Consider the following 19,570-nt stretch of genomic DNA (forward strand, 5'->3'; position numbering starts at 1 on the left):
GAGACTTACCCCTCTGGTACTCTGTCTGTCCAGAACACCCCTGACATCGTGTCTGTCAGGGCCTCCAGGGTGCATGCGCTTTTGTAGATGGGTGCTGAGAACTTATTTTGAAATGTATATGTGTAAGTATGAATATAATGTATAATGCAAAGTTCCAGACTTACTCTTTCTGTTGCTCTCTTTTGCCTATTTTCTGTGTTATGTATGTTTTGTGTGGTTGAGAGTTACACGTTCAAGCCAGCTCAAGGTTGAGTTGTACTGGAGCTTTCTGCTCCAACCTTTCACAACTCGTGCGTAGCCATGTTGTCCAGAAGACATAACTGGAGTGCTGTGGTCACAAAAGCTTAATTTCTACATATGCAAAGTTTTGCACCTTAACGGTATACCAAGTATTTGAATGTAGCTGTAGGAGCTGGAACATGGCATTGAAGTTTTACACCCATGTTAAAGAGCATTTTTTTCATCCAGCAAGAACGTCCTCATAAGAAACCTCTTACTGTTCTAATTTATTTCTTTCTTCCACCAAAGATCTAATCTAAAATACTTGACTGAATCAGATTAATGTAATATGGTAAAAAATCTTGTGTTATTTCAGGTTACAGTCATCACAGATACAGAAATTGTTATCAAATACACTTTTAAAAGTGGTAATTACACTGATAATACAGAAGTTGTACTGACGATAACCATGGTCCTTTTCCAAGGTATGGGAGTTTTTTCTTTTTTTTGCAACTGATACCATCACACCTCCACTGTTATTCTTCCAGGTTTCCGAAATTTACATCTGGATGACCAAATGACCCTTCTGCAGTACTCATGGATGTTCCTAATGGCTTTTGCTTTGGGATGGAGATCATATAAACAATCAAACGGAAATCTCCTGTGCTTCGCACCAGATCTGATTATTAATGAGTAAGTAAGACATGAGTCGTTCTCCAGGTTTCTCGGGGTGATTTTAGACTCCACGTAGTATTTCTGGGTTTTGCACTTGAGAGGTGAATCACTGGGTAGCAAATTCTTGCAGAGATCACAAATCAGTCTGTCATTTGCAACTTGTTTTTCTTTTAGCAGATTGCTTAGAGTTTTTAAATAAGTCAAATGAAAGAAAGATAGTTTAGATATTAAGTGTATTTATATCAAGAAGTTTTTGTGGGAGGTGTGTTTGTACTAAAACATTCCATATTGTGACTGTTCCTGCACCATTCATTACAATCATTCATTTTATCAGAGCCAACGCGGTTGAAGCTAAAAATATATCTGGGATGGAGTGAAAAGTTTGGCAATTGCATAGTGTTCTGTATGTTTGTTGTATAAAAGTCCTACCAGTTTCACAGAGTTTTTGATCAGTTAAACATTTATATCTGAGCCTGATTAAAATCTGTCTAAAAAGACAAGGTTACAAATGGAAAAACGTCTGATTTATATTTTTTTGTTGAACTTTGTTACCAGTTTTCAAGAAAAGTTGAATTTGCTAGAATATTTGGACATCTTTTTCCTTGCACCTTGCATAATTTTTCCTTCTATTTTTCAAATTCCTGTTGGGCAGTAATTCTGTGTTGTGGAGGAGTGAAAGCAGGAATTCAGGATTGCCGAGGTGATGGGCAGAAGGCTTAATCCAAGGTGTAGTGGGGATAAACTTTTTGCACAGAAATAGGTATAGTTCTGTTACTTTCCGTACGCTGTTTCAAAGGTGTCGTAGCAGCTGAGGTTAGGTTATGCCTTTCTGCCTCCAGTCTGGAGAGAGAACGCTCCATCCAAACCCTCTCCTGCTGGGTGGATTCGGGAATCAGGCCCCATGCACTGACACACTCTCCTGCCTTTTACTTTGAAGCCATTTCAGCAATTGGGTCCTTCAGCTCATATTTTAAAAACCCACTTCTTCAAGCAGGTGGAAGAGTGTCTGTGTAGTCTGTAACAGACCTTTCCAGGGATCTTTCAGTCTTGCAATTCCAGTGGTGCTAGGAATATTTATAAAGCCTGTCGAGGCATTTTGTCTGTATTTTGAATTATTTGCTGAAAATATTCTGTGGATGTAAATCTTCGAGGCTGTTGGCCAGAGCCATTCAAAACCTAGATTACCCATCTGCAGCTTCCCATTAATATGATGCTCTCACTCTGGATTTGCCATTTCTTTTTTCATGAAATGACATAGTCCATTTGTGGGGGCTAAAACTAATAAATATGATTACACAGCCTTTGACACATATAATCAACATGATTTTTAGCATTGCAGTCTCACTGACAATAATTTACAAATTGATGCAAGTGACAAGGTTTTTTCACATCTGTTTTTCTGTCTGTAAAATGGAGGCAATACTAATCCCTTTGGCATGCTGTGAGACAGTCTTAATGGTTTTGTTCCTATTGCACTTCAGTATCAGATCTCACAAATCTTTTCTCTGTTTAAAAAAAAGTAATTGTTACATTTTTCAATGAGATTAGCCATTTACATTTCAGACTACTTTTTCATGTTTATTTATTCCCTTTATTTTTTCAGTGTAAATATTTGTCCAGGCTTTTATAAACTGTAATTATTTCTTTATAATGGCAATTTTTCAAAAGAAGGTAAGGAGCAGACGACAGGTGAGGGCCCATCTGTGTACTTACGTTTATTAAAGTTCTTAGAATATGTCTCTGGAGTAAAATAGTCTCTATGTGGTAGGATAATTGATGTTGTCCCTAATAGGTGTAATGCCATCTGATTTGCTTTAAGTCAGAGGTCTCCTGCTGCTTTATCTGTGGGTCAAAACCACAGAGCTTTACAGCTAAGTATGTGTTGGTACTCTTAAAAAAAAAAACAAAAACAAAAACAAATGCAAGGGTAATCCTATTAGACTAAATATTAATTCTCAGATTCATTCTAGTTACAGTTTCGGTACATAAATTGTTTATCAGAATGACATTTGTTTTCAATAAAATATGTAGACTGAGAGAACTGCAATTTCTTCTCCAGTGTGCTACAGGTTCCCCATAAAACTCACTGGTCGTAACTTTTTATGTACCATTCATCAATAAAATACAGCCACCTCCGAGTTAAACATGGCAAATACTGAATAATACATAAAAGCAGTGCATGAGTTATTAGAAGCTTCTGAAGCGCAGTACTGCAGGGAGAGCCAGAGGGGCAGCGCCGCTGGGGAGGAGCAAGAGAGACATCAGGGACATCAAGAAAAAAAATCCACTTGGATTTTAACGATCAGGTGTGCCCACTCTCACTGCTTGATATGTCCTTCAAAAGGCAGTACTGCAGCACATAATATCCCCTAAAAACCGTTCTGGGGTTTATTCAGTGCTGCTTTCTGATAGGCGTTTTAGTGATCTGTCACCCAAACAGCTGCGTCCCACCACCACCCCTAAAGCTCTTTCTTAAAGTTAATTTATTACTCTACCTTGGACCTGTTTCTAGTGTATCTAAAAAACATTATTTGATGTAAGGATCATATTTATTAAAACCCATTGACCAATATAAACAGGTAAAATAGCATCCTCTAAAAGTCAAATCTACTCCATTGTTTGGTAATTCTAAAAACAATTGTAATATTTAATAATGTTACAGTGAGTTCTCTGAATAATAGGAAAAAAGCTGAGTTTTCCTCATGAATTTTAAAGCTTGATTCCACTAAATACAGTTAGGCATAGGTGTCATGCGTAACAGAATCAGAACCTTCATTTTGATTGTCTGCAGTCGAGGATCATACTCATTTTTACAGCTAACTTGAAGCTGTCTGCATCAGATTTTTGGCTTCCTGTTCAGTAGTTTCAGATTTATGCATGCAGTTAAAGAGGTATAAGTTGTTCAAACTTGTAATTTTTGAGATCTGCAAATGACATTTCTACAGGTCTGTTCTTTATATGAACATTCTTCATTTGTAACTAAGAATTTGTTCTGGCCTCATATCTATTAACTGCAGTTTCAAAGCATGATTTCAGTGGAGAGCTAGAACAGAATTATGTGTCGTTAAACATACTGTGTTAGAATACAACAATTCCAGGAGGTCTTCCATCTCTTCAAGCCACAGCCTTTAGATTGAGGATGTACTTGTTTTTCTTAAAAACATTATAAACAAGTTGTGGAGTTGGCAAAACCTTCCAAGCCTCCAGTGAGGCTCTCGTGCAGACTTGTGTCAGTTCAGCCTTACAAAACAGTGGCAAATACTCACGTGGATGGGCTTTCAGTTCTGTTGTGTAACTTGAGTCTAAACATCGAACAAAATCAGATGTATCACATTATGCTGTAAGTGATAAACATCTCACTGTGTATATGGAATTACACATATTCAAATCTTAATTAGTCTGATTTTTTAAATATATTTAGCCTACTTTTCACCAAAGACATTCCTTTAATTTACTTGTAAACAATGGACCCTGAGAAGGGTCATAAGAAGAGTATAGGTGTTACTAGGTACAGTGTGAACCAGGAAGTGGAACAGACAGGCATCTTACAATCACATTATTTCTTCACATTCCTGTGTATCTTCATTACAACTATAAACTCGAGTTGGTCTCAAACCACTTCCTTTGTGCCACCATGCCGTGTAGCTTGCAGCAGCGTAACCCAGGTGAAGTTCAGGACCATGAGTGCAGGATGAGTTATCGAGTAGCGGTTGCGGAGGAGTCGGTAATAGTTTGTCTCTGCTGAGAGCTAATGCTCGGGGGGGCGGGGGGCACGGTGTGGAACAACAGAGCATACCGTGCCTCCTGCTGTCTTACTTGTATGGTTACAGCTAAGTGCAATTACTTCCATTTTAGTTTTCTTTGGGGTTTCTGGAAACCATTTATTTTACTCCATTTCTGAGCTTTAAATCTTGTCCTCATATTTGGTACAATTCAGTGTCTTCAGCTTCAGGAAGAGAAACTGTGTCTTTGAAGGGTTCTCCAAGCCTAAGTGTTTTAAATAGACATAACTGCAAAATATTTTTTTTAAGATCTAATTCTTTATGGGGTTAATAAGGCTTTCTTTAGTTTCATGTATCTGCCCAAACATCGAAGCAACATCAGTCTGTCGTGCATTTATCCTTGCACCAACCCTGTCCGGTGTTACTCCTGTGTAGTTACCACTTACATGGAGTAGCAAGATCCACTAGCTCATGTTGACACTCCCCAGGGAGCTGCGTGTAACCGGGCTGTACAGAAAGAACCCGTCTAACCCGTTACGAGATTTGTTGTGCTGTGTTTTCAGCTAAGAGATCCTTAGCATTTATAAATATCTTACCGTGAATGCACAAAAAGCTTCCCAGGAATCAGTGGATTTGTTTTGCTTAGTGCTCAGGTAGCTGTAGCTGTGGTAGTGCAATGCCACTGGGCATTGGTTCTGTTGTAGATTCCGCCATAACTGAATTTTCCAGGTGTCATCGATTCAGTCTGTGGTGGGAAAGAGAATTAAACTCTGTTCTTCTTTAAGTCTTAAGATGGCAGCCTAGTCATTTGACCAGTCTTCTCCTAAAAATTGAATATTTATTGAATATTCCATTTTTATGTCTTTACTCCTGTCATTTATTTGGGGGGGGAATAAAATCATCCAATATATTTGAACAATGTTTATCACATACTAGTCGTAAGTTCATACATCTAACAGGCTTGGGCAGGGTGGATTATAAAGTTGCTGTGGTATGAAAATAAATTATTTCCCATAGCATTTGTTGAGTGCAGAAGGGTTCACCATACGTATGCACGGCAGTTTTCATTTTGTACGCTTATGCTGCACCTGTACAGCTTTTAATTTGTTTGTCTACAAAACCAAAAAGCAGGAAAGATGAGTGTGAAGATCCAGCTGTCATTTCTGCAAGAGTACGGGTCACTTCAGCGTTCCTCCTGCTTCCATTTTTTCAGAACTCCTGCCAGTTCCAGTTGATCCAGGTCTCGAAACAACAGCCGCCTCCTCTCTGTCCCCCTCAGAAGCTGACGAGGGGAGCGGGGCTGGCCGGGCAGCGCCGCAGACCCTCGCCCGCTGCGGTGGCGTTAGCGGTGGCCCCTCAGCCAGCTCCTGCCTCAGCCCACGGCGAGGCAGCGGCACCGGGGGCTCCGGAGCTGAGGAGCAGGCGCTGGCAGCGCTGGGCAGGCAGCGGGGGAGCGTTCGGTGCTCCCCGACGGTCGGTCGGTGAGCTCTTGGGTGCTCCCACCTCAGTCAGCAGAAGAGCTGCCACCGCATGGGCCCACCTTAGTCCTCTAGTGTGTAAAACTGGTATTTGCTGCCCCAGCTGATCCTGCACAGGGAAAAGCTACAGAGCAGCTGTGGGCAGGTTTTCATCTCCAGGCAGGCCGGGGGGAGAGGGGAGTCCTAGTCAGCTCCTCATCAAGGGAGGGGCAAAAATGTAATTCAAGTTATTTTAAGGCTTTGGAGAAATTTTAGATTTACATTTCTATACTTCATTTCTGGGTAGAAATAATATGCTTTAATGAATTAGTGTGTGACTATTTAGTAAGCTCATCATTTTACATTTCAAAACAAGAATTACTTTTTTTTTTTTTTAGAGTTATGTCTGTATCAGCTGGCAATTTCATACATAATATATGTATCCTTTTATATATATACACACACACAAAAAGCCCTCAATTCAAGTTGTTGACAGGTTTGGCAGCTTAATAAATCTTAGGCTTCAGACCATCATTTAGTATTTGGAGATTGTATAAACTTGTGATTTGTAGTCTTGTATAACTGTTTCCACTATTTATGGTTCAAAACCTGCTTTTGTTGGAACTGGCCCTGTTACTGTATCAGCTTTAGGCCTCTGGTTACCTCACAGTGTACATGAACTTACAGTGAGCAACAGTAACTATTGCACAGCTGTGTTCATCAAGTAGCAAAGGCCATTTAATTGCTGCCTAGCTTTAGAAATAAGTTCTTGGAAGTTCCAGGTTTTTGGACTCTGCATGCTCATCGTCTTAGCTCTTTGCTCTTCTTAGGTTTGAGCTCAACTCCTTGGGCTCATGTCTCCTTACAGTATTATTGTATGCTGTACAGAATGGCTGTATTGCTGTTACTTGAATGGAAAGAAAATAACAGGCAATTACAGTTTTAAAAGCAATGTTTTATCTGTTCTCTTATTCCCAGAATTTTTTCTGAACACTCTTTTGCAACTGGTTCTGTGGAGTCGGTATCATCTGTTTTTCAGAATGCCAGCATCTTGTTTACTGATTTTATTCTTTTATAGACTTAGCTGAACTGAATGACTCACAGCAGTGTTGAAAATCATCACATGCTTTTATCATCAACATGCATCCCACACAGAAAGCCCATGTACATCCCGTGTACATGACATGGGCTGTCATCGAGCTCAAACTTGCCGCTAATGCCCGTCGCGTGTTCGTTTCTGAGGTAGCTGGTTACAAAGGCAGAGGAATATTAGACACTTACAGAACAAGAAGGCGATTCAAATGGGATTAGATTTACAATCACTGAAGCAGGATCGCTTCAAAAGTGATAAAATGCTGTTAGTCTCAGTTCAAGTCTCAATTTATGTGAATGGCAATAATTGCAAAAGCACTGAAGTGCCGCGACCTGCCCCGTGTTGCCGGGGTGCTCCCGGGTGCTCCCCTGGGCCTCGGCGCCGGCTCTGCCTCCAGCGGCAGCTGCTCCCCAACTCTTGGGGGGTGCAGGCAGCTGCCAGACCTTTCAGCTTCCCTGGGACTACCAGCCCTGTCCATCACCAGAGCTTGGCTTGAAGACTCCACAAAGTCACTACGGTTCTGTAGATAGTTTCTGCTAAGAAGGAATCACATGTGATGTCATCCCTAAGTATAATACCTTTTTTAATTAGCTGTACACCTAGTTTAAGTATTCCATCTGGTTTGTGTGTGGGTGAATTAGTTCCCAAGTTGCTAAATGCCCTCTGTAGGGAGGGGGACCTGTGACACGGAGCAGGGAGTCAGGCGGGAGCCCGAAGCCCCCGCGGCAGCTGGGATCATCTGGTGCGCTCTGGCCAGGAGATGGGCGGGGGTATGTCTGGGACCTCTTCCAGACCCTTCGCCAGCACCACGGGCTGTGCAGTGAATCAGCTTCCCTCTTGCTCAGATGGGGCCCAGCCCCGCCCCGGGCACGGTGCGGAGCTCACCCCGGCGCTCGGGCTCCTCTGAAGGGAGCGGGGCTGTGCTTTACTCGCGGTTTTTGAGAACCGCAATCTGCGTAGCCTTGGCCTTACTGAAAACGTTCGTGTGGATTCTCAGACTCGCGGATGTGATTGCATTTACAGCAGACAGAAGTAAATGACAGGCTGACCCATTTCATAATGTTTATTTTAACCTTTTGCCCAGAAATGGTAATAGTTTTACATGAGGAAAACTGCTGAGCCTTGTCACAGAATGGGTTTCAATTACTCAATTTGAAATATGTGAGATGCCCTTTGATACAGCCCAGAGGGGTCAGGAGAAAATTTGCCAAATGGCCAAATAGTGGCTTTGTGTCAAGTGCCCTGAGAAACATCCTACAACTGAACATCTTACACTTACTCCTGTTTCATGCAGCTTAACCTCAAGTGCACTCTGTACTCTCACTGTTACTCCTCGATTACTGACGTCCGACATCACCCCGGTGTTTCTGGGTTGCTGTATGTGCCTGCACTCCTGTGGCTGTAGGTACCATTTGTGGACAGTCCTCTCAGTGCAGGAGTTGTCCGGCGACATGCCTTTGGAAATCATGGGCTTGTACTTAATTTGCTTTTAATACAGTTTCAATAGCTTGTATTTCTTTCCGTCTTTCAAAACCCATCTGAATTCCTGTTGTTCTCAGGAATTTTTGCACCTTGAGGAAGGTGTGTCTTCTTGCCTTCACTTGGGGTTTCTTAGGGTGCTCATGAGGGTTCATTAGATAATTCTCTTGCAGGGCTAAGAAAGGGAGAACTGGAAAGTGATAGTAGCTTTAGAGAGGTTGGTGTAGTTTCATAACCAGATCTTAACTTATACTGGGATTCAATTTTATCTGTGTCTTTGTTTAGATTATAATGCTGAATAGATAATGCCTTAGAAAAGATGACACATCATTAATGAAAAATAAATTGCTGGCATTGCTGTAGAGAGGTGATGTAGTCATTGCATTTGAAATGTACTATTTTGCCTGTCTTTTTCTATACAACAGTTTACATGGGAAAAGCATGAATCTCTCTTACACTCTTCAGAATGAATCTGTTCTTGTTTATTTCCCACCCAAAACTGTAATCCTGCCGTATTCACAGTAACCAGCTGTAAAAGCACATGTAAAGAGGATTATTGTGGCAGGTGAGGTACTAAATAAAAGGAGGAGTTCCTGTCCTGATGCAGGGCTTCATTAAAATAGAAAAAATAAAAGGAAAAAAATTTATAAATACATGTTTGTCATTCTGATTCCAAGTAAGTGCTTTCCAAGATTTTCCTGTAGTTGTCAATATGTCTTTCCATTTATGGTTAGAAACCTTATTATTGAGGTTTCTTGTATTTATAATATAATTCTTGTATTATTTCAAAGGTAACAAAATTTAATTGCAATACTAGGCATATTTTTAAGAAGTAAAAGGAGTACAAGAAGTATGAAGTCACTTTGAAAATTGAGCAGTTATGGCCAGTTGATGCGGTCACTAGTGAGCAAATATACAGTAAATTTTGGTGAATTTTTCAAAGCCTCGGAGAAATCTCATCTCATAGTATAATATACCTCTGTGGTTCTTTATACGGATTAAATACTTTGGGACTGCCAGACTTGAGGAAGTTTGTTACACAGTGTCTGAACTTGATTTTTCTGTCAGCTTTGTGAGGAGCTGTTGGGTGTTGTCTGTTGATAACAGCTCACTGATGGGTCCTTGGCAGAGACCGGCCTCCTTTGTGACCCGGGGATCTCGTACGTCGCGCTCCCCGCGGGCTGCAGTTCTAGGCCAGCGTTTACATGCCGTGACGAAGGCAATCGCCCTGAACAGCTTCACTGGAGAAAACCAGCGATTGTTTTGCTGCAAGATAGATCACGAACTCGCTTGTCATCTGCCTCTACGGCCCCCGCTGCTCTTGAATGAAGCGTGGAGAGACTTAGGTTTAGAATTTTTAGATAGGCAGACATTGAACTAACTTTTATGCTCTTATTTCTCAGGCAGAGAATGAACCTACCCTGTATGTACGAACAATGCAAACATATGCTTATGGTTGCCCGAGAGCTATCACGGCTTCAAGTCTCATATGAAGAGTATCTCTGCATGAAAACGTTGCTTCTCCTCTCTACAAGTAGGTGAACAGTTAAATACCTATGTGAACAATGTAAGTTTGACTTGCCAGTGTTACAAGCGTGCATGTGTAGTTTAAAATTGTGTTTAGGTATCTGATAGCAAACACAAGTCAAAATGTTCTGCTTGGCACCTGATCATGCGGGGTTAGTGAAGGCAATTCTGCTTTTAGCAAATACAATACATTCGTGCGAAGATATTGTGGATTGTGTTCAAAACTTCCCAAGTCCAACAGAGGGGCCTAACTCAAAATTGCAATTTGAAATTCTTCGAAAATACATAAATCACAAACTGGCTGAGGAGTTCAGAACTCAGAGAAACTGCCAAAGCTGTGAACTTCATGCCCATAAAATACTTTAAAAAACAAACAAAGAAAAAAAACCCCAAAACTAAAACACTCAAACAAACAAACAAAAAACCCAAGCAAAACACCAACATAACCAAAACAAAAAATCTGCCACCACCTGTGAGGAAGTTCTGATCCAGTGAAGCAGTTTCCCCCCAGAAAAGTTAACAAACTCCCCCAGAATTTATTTCAAAATTGTTAAATACAATTACAGCTTTTTGCATTTGCATCTGAAAAGTATATGGTAGATTTACAATCGATATCATTAGATAGCTTTGGTACATTAGATAAATCTATCTAATCTATCAAAGATCTAATATACTACATGACGGTTTTTATGTCTTTTGACAAGATATGCTGTAGTTAAAACAAGTCACGGCTTAGTAAAATTCTGTGGTCTGTACTGCATGAAATGTCAGTGTCAAAATAGTCCTTTCTAGACCATACAGAAATACACCGATATGCCACACTTACGGGGCTGTTTTCGACGTGTGTTCACACTCACTGGTGTGCAGGTATTTTCTCTTCGTGCCCGGTGGGGCCGTTGCTGCCTGAGGAAGCTCAGTTGTAGCCCTGCCTCTGTTGCAACCCAGGGATTCTCAGTAACAGAGAGCATCCGTGTGCGTGTCAGCGTGAGCGGGCACCTCGCCTGGCACCGCTCGGTCTGTCCTGGAGCAATCCCCTCACAGCGGTACCCGCGGGCCCGCAGGACCTGGAAAGCTGCGTCTCAGGCAGCGACTGTGGTTTTCCCGAAGCCTTTGCTGCTTCTGCTTGACAGGAGGTTATTTTTGGTTCAGTGTAGTGACAGGTACACTAGTATGCTTTAAAAGTATCAGTAAGAGCAGCAATGCCAGTAAAGATTTTTCAGCGTAGTACTTCTACATGATTGAAAATGCATAGTTTTAAACATTTTAGACAGTTCATTAAAAATTGTAGACAGTTTGTTACATCGAGGGCTCAAACATTCCTTATCTTCAATATTTCCGGGGAATAACAGCATTAATTCTTCTAAACAAATGAGAACTCAGTAGCTTTGGGCTTTTCCCCACTGGCAGCAGAAGGGTCTCGTAGCCCCGTGCTGAGGCCCTGCGAAGCCCTGGGGGAGGGCGCGGGCAGGAGAGGTGTCGGGCGCTGGACGCTGCCGTTGCCGGTTCCTCCCCGGGCCCATCACCTCGGCAGCCTGGCAAGGGCCAGCCCAGCCTCGCCTGCCAAGCCCAGAACTGGGACAAGGGCTCTTTTCAGAGGAAACTTTCAGCTCCACGCTGACGTGGGCTTTGTAGGAACTTGAAACTTCCCCAAAACTGCAGATTTAAAGTAGTTTCTGAAATCTCTCCCGAAAATTCCTCAAGTGTTTTGGATGTGGTGTAGGCCAACTTTCCTTACGGGAATTGGAAATTTCCTTAAAGGAGTTTCCATGGCAGAAATGGTGAAGAGGCAACACTCGTAGAATTAAGCCCGTTGACGAGTGACGTATGGCAAGCACTGGGGTTAACCAGCAGAAGGCCTCTTTCTTATATTTACAGTGAAAGACAATATATTTTCACATTTCACATTTCTTTCCGAGTACATACATTGTGTAAGGGGCACATTGTGGAACTTCTGAAAGTTGAATGGCTGAAATTTGTATAGCTTTTTAAGCTGCAACTTCACAATCTTAATTTATGTTTATTGTGTTTCTGTGTAAGTTTTCCAAGAGAAGAGGAGGAGGAGTAAAACAGGAATCCCACGCAGGTCTAGACACGCAGCTCGCACATAGACGTAGCTCACAGACCTTTTCCATGTAAATTGCTGAAGCAGCAGTTGACATGCTGTCATCTCCTGTGTAGGCAAGGCAGGCAAGATACTTGACTCCAGCATCTCTCAGATGCTGACAGTGTAGAGAGGGTTGGATTTTTTAAGCAAGGGAATGTGCTTTAGTGGCCTCTTTCCTCTGTGCTTTCAGTCAGCTTTGTCTCAGCTCTCTTCTGTATCTTCAGCTCTTTCCGTTCACCAAGGTAGTCAAAGGTTTCAGATCAAACATCTTAAGGACCACTGGAGTCCTCGTGCTTGGTCTGTCCTGATTTACTAGTCCTTGGCCTTTAGAAGGACCATCCTAGTAGGAGAGAACGGAGGCACAGGGATTTAACATGGATTTGAGGCTGAATAGAGGCCTCGGTCCCCACGCCTTGGGTTTGTACCCCGCAGCTCCTCGTCTGTCCGGCGCTATCTCCATGTCCCGTCCCTATTCCAAGAAGCTCTGCCCAAGCCCCGAGTCCTCCCTGGCATGGGCAGTCAGTTTGTCGTCCAGACTCTGTTACTGCCTTGCCTAGATGCGTTATTTGATCCATGTTGGGCTTGGAACTAGATGATCTCTCAAGATCCTTCCCAAGCCAGGCCTTCCTGTGATCCTACCCTTGCTCTTCCCTCGGCACACGGAATTTCTGTGGAATCTTTCCAATGTCACATTTCCCCAGACACTGGGAGCACAGGAGCTCCAGCCCTGGTGGTGGTTCTTCAGGGCACCTCCAGGGCTTAGTGTTGTTACCTCCACAGTCCGGTTCCCTTCCCCCTGTTTCTTGCCGGGTTACCTTTGGGGTTTTTTATTTTTATTTTGCCAGCAGTCCTATGCTATTTGTTCAGCTAGTCATCCCTCTCAGTTTCTGCTCTCTTTCTTTCTCTCTCAGCTGTCATTCCATTAAGTCCAAGTCCTTTTTCTTTTGGTCATTTTTGTGTAACTAATGTAATGGAACTTAAATAATAACACAATTCATAGATGTATAATGTCTTAAAGGTTCGTATCAATGTTACAGTTCCTAAGGAAGGCCTGAAGAGTCAATCTTTGTTTGAAGAAATTCGTATGACATACATTAAAGAGCTGGGAAAGGCCATAGTGAAGAGAGAAGGGAACTCGAGCCAGAACTGGCAGCGATTTTATCAACTGACTAAACTGTTGGACTCTATGCATGATGTAAGTTCTTAAAGGAATGCTGCAGATGTTCCAGATAAATGAGGTTGGGATATGACAGTAATCTCCTCGATCCTTTTATTTAAAGGGATAAACGTTGGGGCAGGGCGGGGTGGAGGTGGCGGTCACGCTCCCCTATGTCTAACCAAAGGCTAATTGAAGGAGATGAACGTGGTGCCTTTAGATGACTTTTGCAGTGGACTCTGCAGCAATTATTTTTATAATTAATATAATTTTCAGTCTTTAGTTTTTTAAATGATGTTGCTTTAAAATGGAGGGACTCGGAAATTGTAAATGATTTTGCAGTAGTAGCAGAGATGTGAAGTTTAAAAACCGTATTATCTCAGAGACAAACTACTTAAGAATCTAGAGAATTGTTTGAAACTGTGTTAAAATAATGCATCAGTGCTATTTTTAGTATTAGTAGCAGTCTAATTTTGCAAGGAATTTCAGAATTCAGGCTGTCTCCTTCTGCGGTATGCAGTCTAAATTGTGCATATAGTGCAAAGCAGTCCAAGTAGTCTTTAAGCTGGATAAGGCAAGGGAAACTCTGAGACCTCAAAAAATATTTTTTTCTTGATAGCGTACCAAGCACTTGGAAAGATCTTATGAAGCTTATCCATATGTATGATATTTATATGCTAGAATGGGAATTGATACAGAATCTCTTCGGTATTTGTAAAGAACTTGCACGATCTGCTCCCTTGTTTTATATTAGAATGCCATTTGCAAGACTTACTAATTAAAACGAGGATAACGCGTGTCTGCCCCGCGCCCCAAGCGTTACCCGAGCGCCTGGGAGGTGTGTTCGGCTGGGGGCTGGCCCGGGCCTGGCTGCGGAAGTTAGGAAGAAGGAAGGATGTAGGTTAATAGTTCTTCTGTATGTATTCGTGTGAAAGTAATTCTTTGCTTTATCACTTGTAGGTGGTTGAAAATCTTCTGAGCTTTTGCTTCCAGACATTTTTGGATAAATCCATGAGTATTGAGTTCCCAGAAATGTTGGCAGAAATCATCAGCAATCAGATACCAAAATATTCAAATGGAAATATCAAGAAGCTCTTATTTCATCAAAAGTGACTGCCTTAATACAAAAGGGTTGCCTTAAGAAAACATCAAATGATAGCTTTTTTTTGTAAAGAAAAAACCTACAGAACTTGTTAATTTTGTCCTTTCAGCGGTGTTCCTTTTGTAATTATGCACTACATGTGGTTTACAGAGGGCCAAGATTTAGGCTATAGAAGCAGCGGATTTCTCACATTTGGTAAATAATTGGGGAGAAAGGAAAGGAAAATAAATCTTGCTTGTCAGAAATTATCTCTCCCCTCGTGCAACATCCATGGATGCATCAAAACCACCAGTGACAAGATCTGAGGCTGTTACACGAACATTCTGCTAATTAATTTCTGCAGTTGGCTGGAGACAATTTCCTAGGCTTTTTTTTTTTTTTTTTTTGGTAAAGTGTTCTGGATTTTTTTTTTTTTTAAAGTTAAGGTAGCATTTTGGTTTATGCATGTAACCTGAAGAAAGTTTACAAGTGTATATCAGAAAAGGGAAGTTGTGCCTTTTATAGCTATTACTGTCTGGTTTTAGCAATTTCCTTTAACTTTATATACCGTGAACTAGGCTTGTTCATTTTTTCTTACATAATTTTTTTGTAATACTTCAAGATGCCTATTGTACAGCTGGTTTTTTAAGGTGGGGCAGCTCGTAGCTTTCCTAAATGACCTCTAGACAGTAATCCTTGAGTATATGCGTGTGCAAATGGGTTGGGCTTTTCTAACCTAATAGCTTTGAACTTGTCAAAGTGACCATAAAAGTTTGACATTTTTTAAGGGCCGAGGTGGGTGGGAGAACACTCTCAAATCTAATTTAAATAGATGCGAATGAAACAAATACTTTTGGTATATGTGCAAAAGTGTTGGATATGCAGATTCAAAGAAAATTAACCCAGTCCTAACTGGATGTAAATGAGCAGGTTATTTTATATATTGAAAAAAAAAAAAAAGCCTGATTTTTGCATATAATGCAACAGCCATAACTATAAGAGTCATGGGCTGCATTGATGCCAAGAAGATCAGTCCTGACTGCCCATCAGGAAATTTTCAGGAAAATATGCATAGCTTAAGAAAAGTTTACTTCTGTGTGGAGAAACTCACATTTTCTATACACTTAAATCGATCATCATACAAGTATATATGGAAAAATACCATTGACTTAAGAGGCAGACATGTAATTACGCCCAGCGGTTTGGTTTTGTTCCGTTTCTTGTATCGATTCTCGAGATCTCTCCTTCGGCGCGACGCCCCGTCCCCCCCCGCCGGCCGGCCGCGCCGCGGAGCAGAGCAGGGTGGGGCGGCCGCGCCGCCCGCCCGTCGCTCCGGATGTACAGACTCCGTGTGCTCAGAGCCCCCCTGCCCATCTCCACCTGCCACCGGCTCGCTCACCCCCTTTCCTGGAGAGCAGGAAAGCTCCGCTACTGATTTTGTGGTCTTAGAGTCGTACGTCAAACTCTCTGTCTTTGTAAGGCTGCGTCCCTTCATACGGATTACTGGCGTGCCATGGAACCCCCATAGGTCTTGTGGATTTCTCCTCGTTGCCATCAATAACTATATTTTAAAACGTTTAGAAGCTGTAGTAGCCTTTTCTACGTGCACCTTAACAATTTTCTGTATCTCAAAATTTAAATATTTACTAAGCCACTCTAAAATTTGATTTTTACGCAAAGTGGCCAGATTATTTGTGTAATAGAAAAGAGAAAGATCATCTGATAAAATACAAAACCTAATATATTTTTATATTTAGTTATAGTTTCAAATATGTATAATCGGTATATTCGCTGATCCGAGAAAAGAAGGGAAGGGCTACTGCAGCTTTAAAAGCAATTTATTAAATGATTGTAAAATAGCTTGTATAGTGTATAATAAGGATGATTTTTAGATGACAGATCGCTTTATCATGATACATGTAATTATATTTTTTGTAGGGGTCACAAATATGCTGAATGGTAACCCGTACGAGTTGTGGTTTGTCTGGAGGTAGTGCTGACGGCATCGGTGTTTAGTATCCAAAGAAGTTCTCTGTTTGGAAAGGAAAACCTGTGTTCAGTGGGTGCTTTTAGGGTGGGTTTTCAGTTTATCGAATCACTGTGTAAAAAGGCGAGTTGGAGCTTGGATGGAATACTCCTATCTGTATGGCCGGTCACCATTCGCGAGCCGTCGCTCAGCCGGACTCCGCTGCAAAAAATGTAAACGGGAAAGACGCGTGTGCGCAGGCACGCGTGCGGCTTGGAACACACGGGGTTAATTTCATATACAGCCTCGCCTGCCACAGCAAAAATTTGGCAATAATAGGCATACAGGTACCAGCAATATGTAAATACCGAGCGTAGGTTGTTCACGATACACTAGTGCGTTTCTATTGTTCAGCAAAAGTTTGTTTCCAAGTGAAATGGGAAACTAAATTTTCATCCTTTCTTAAATCTCTTTTTGAATGTTATACCTATTAAGAAAAAAGATATTATATTCAGTACTTTGGAGTAAAATATCATCTTTAATAAAAAAAAAGTAATCATGCTCTTCTCTTTGATCTGTAAAGAACATGTACATTTTGTAACAGTTAAGGTAAAGTTCAGTATTTTAATGATAACTTTGAACCCAACTCAATATTGACGCGACCCGTTTGAGATACAGATAGGAGTTTCATACTCTGTGGTTCCAGGTGGGCTCTTCACTTAAAACTGTTTTGACTTTAGCGAATGTTTTTAAAAATTGCATCCCCAGGTACCTCAATCTGAGCTTGCGTGACAGGGCGGGTGCGTGCGTGTGGGTGCGCGTGGGCAAGAGTCTGTGTGTTTGTATACACAAAGATACAAAACTTTCTTTTTTTTGCCAGCAGAAAAGTAACTACAGTGAACGCGAACAAATTATCACCACCCTGAGAGGACCGATACCGTAGGAGAAGAGAGGCTCTCTACCCCCTTTTTGTCTATATGCCTGTCTATTCATTTTTAGTTTATGGATTTAAGGAAAAAAAAAAAAAAGAGACTGTGATGTTAGAAGAAAGCAATCGTCCTGTACGTGCTGTTGAGTTTTGAACTTCACAATTAAGAATGTGTAGTGCTTTCATAGGGAGTGAGGAGTCCATGTTGTGTGTATCCGTAGTCCTTGTAGCAGTGGGTAGTATCTGCACTCTGGATAAAGCAGGGAGAATTCTGACTTTGTCTCTTCAGTGCCTTATCACAAAGTGCACGTCTCCGAGCGAGGGCCGAGGGCCGGCCGCTCGCCGCCGCCAGCCCGGGCCCCGCCGCTGGGAACGGCCGGAGGGAGGGGAGCGGGGGCGAGCTGGGGGGTAGGAGCTGGGCAGCGGGGGGGGCTGGGCAGAGGTGCCAACCGAAGCCGAAAAACGAGCTCGCCGTTTTCACCAGGAAAGGTAGAAAACGGGAGGAAGTGCCTGGATGACCATCAGCTCAATCCTGTTTCCCGCAGTCGAACTGCAGCGAGTGGGGACTTCAGGGTCAAACCTTGGAGGGAGGTTTTTCTAAAGATCGTATCTATCCTGTACTAGTTCAGCTCCATCCTTAGCCCAGTCTGCAACCAGGTGTTGCTGAGCCATCGATGTTACATAGGAACCAAATTTCCAGGGAAGGATCGGGGCCTCTCGACCAGCACGAGGCACTCGTTTTCCGATGAAAGGCTGTGTGTATGAAAATATCCCCCACCTCCAAACTAACTTGCATAACAGCATAGAGTCAGCGATGTGTCATTATTCTATTTTGTATATTAAACAAAAGATATATACTGGGGACAAATCCTATATCATACCGGTGTATGGCATTATTAAAAAATCATTATTTTTATCACAGTAATTTTAAACAGCATAAAAAAAAATTAAACCAGTGACTCCTGTTTAAAAATAAAAGTTGTAGTTTTTTATTCATGCTGAATAATTCTGTAGTAACAAGTCTGTAGTTTTCACCTACTCAGTGAAATGTTGGACTGTAAAAGCTTGTGTGGAATTGTTGAACATTTATTTTTTCATTTAAATTTGCTGTTCTGGTAATACAAAGCCACACATCTGTACAGAAGTTGCAGTAAATGTGAGCCATTTACAGCAATGCCGAATAATGGACAGAAACCATATAATAAAATTCTGCTTTTTTCATTAAATGGTTCCAAATGGTTTTGTAGAGTTCTTGCTGAGTACCTGGAAGGGATTGGGTCTGACAGCCGAGCCCGTTCATTCACGTTGCTCTCGTCGTTCGCCTCATCTGCGGGAATTCCACTACAGCGAATTGCTGCTGTAGTTCAGTTCCAGAGTGGGAGAATTCCTGACAGTCAAGGTCAGGTTTAACAGTTCAATGGAGGATCAGTCCTTGCCTTTCCCAGACCTCAATGGGTTTGCTGCTGCGTCCGTAACGTCCCTTTTCTGGAGGGGAATCGGCGCCACAGTTTTGTAATCAGATCAAACTCAGGTCTGTGCACCCCAGCAAATGGACTCGAGCACACGTCAGAGAGGCCGAAAGCTGCCGGGGTGGCTGAGCTGGCGAACAGCACAAAGGGCATTTAGAAACAAAAGTTAGAATTGATTTAGAATCTGTTTTGTTCTTACCCATTTGATACTTGTCAGAATGCTGATAAAAGCTCTTTACCAGGGCAGGTGCTGATGCCAAAAAGTTTAGTGGTAGAAGGAAAATACAAAATACAGCACAAAGCGTTGGGTGTTCACGTGGTGAATCTTGGTGTTTCCACACGTGGTGCCTTCGCACCCGCTCTGGTGTCGTTGCACCTCCTGATTTTGGGCCCGTCCCGCCACAGCCCCGGTGGGGCCGCGGCTGCTGGGGTGGTGCTGGGGCTCTGCCTGCATGGGGCTGCCCCTCGTTGATGGTGGGGTACTTGGAACGATGTCATTGCTCTGGTTTTTTTATTATTATTACTATTTTGGGGGTTTTTGGGCGATGTGCACAGGGCGGGCAGAGCCCCGACAGCCTCGGGCAGCGATGCCGGGCCGGGGCGCGGGAATCCACACTGAGGGGTCAAACTGCCCTCGGGCTGCTGGGGCGGGGCCCTGCGGGACAGGGTCTTGGCTTTCCAAAAGCGGAATTTA

At 42.3% G+C, this 19,570-nt stretch overlaps 1 protein-coding gene across 4 annotated transcripts in view; it reads left to right on the forward strand.

Moving 5' to 3' along the window:
• Nucleotides 1-18,635, forward strand: part of NR3C1 (nuclear receptor subfamily 3 group C member 1) — a 74,066-nt gene extending 55,431 nt beyond the window's left edge. For 3 of the 4 annotated variants that reach the window (XM_074838927.1, XM_074838926.1, XM_074838928.1), the window contains exons 6-9: nt 768-912; nt 10,049-10,179; nt 13,314-13,471; nt 14,393-18,635. In XM_074838927.1, coding sequence (XP_074695028.1) covers nt 768-912; nt 10,049-10,179; nt 13,314-13,471; nt 14,393-14,545 — 587 coding nt within the window. In that variant the 3' untranslated portion in view covers nt 14,546-18,635. Of the gene's footprint in view, nt 1-767; nt 913-10,048; nt 10,180-13,294; nt 13,472-14,392 lie in introns of those variants that run through there. The other variant, XM_074838929.1, reaches the window with a different exon arrangement.
• Nucleotides 18,636-19,570: the final 935 nt, after the last annotated feature.

Source organism: Strix aluco, chromosome 13, assembly GCF_031877795.1.
Source record: "Strix aluco isolate bStrAlu1 chromosome 13, bStrAlu1.hap1, whole genome shotgun sequence".
Lineage (NCBI taxonomy): Eukaryota > Metazoa > Chordata > Aves > Strigiformes > Strigidae > Strix > Strix aluco.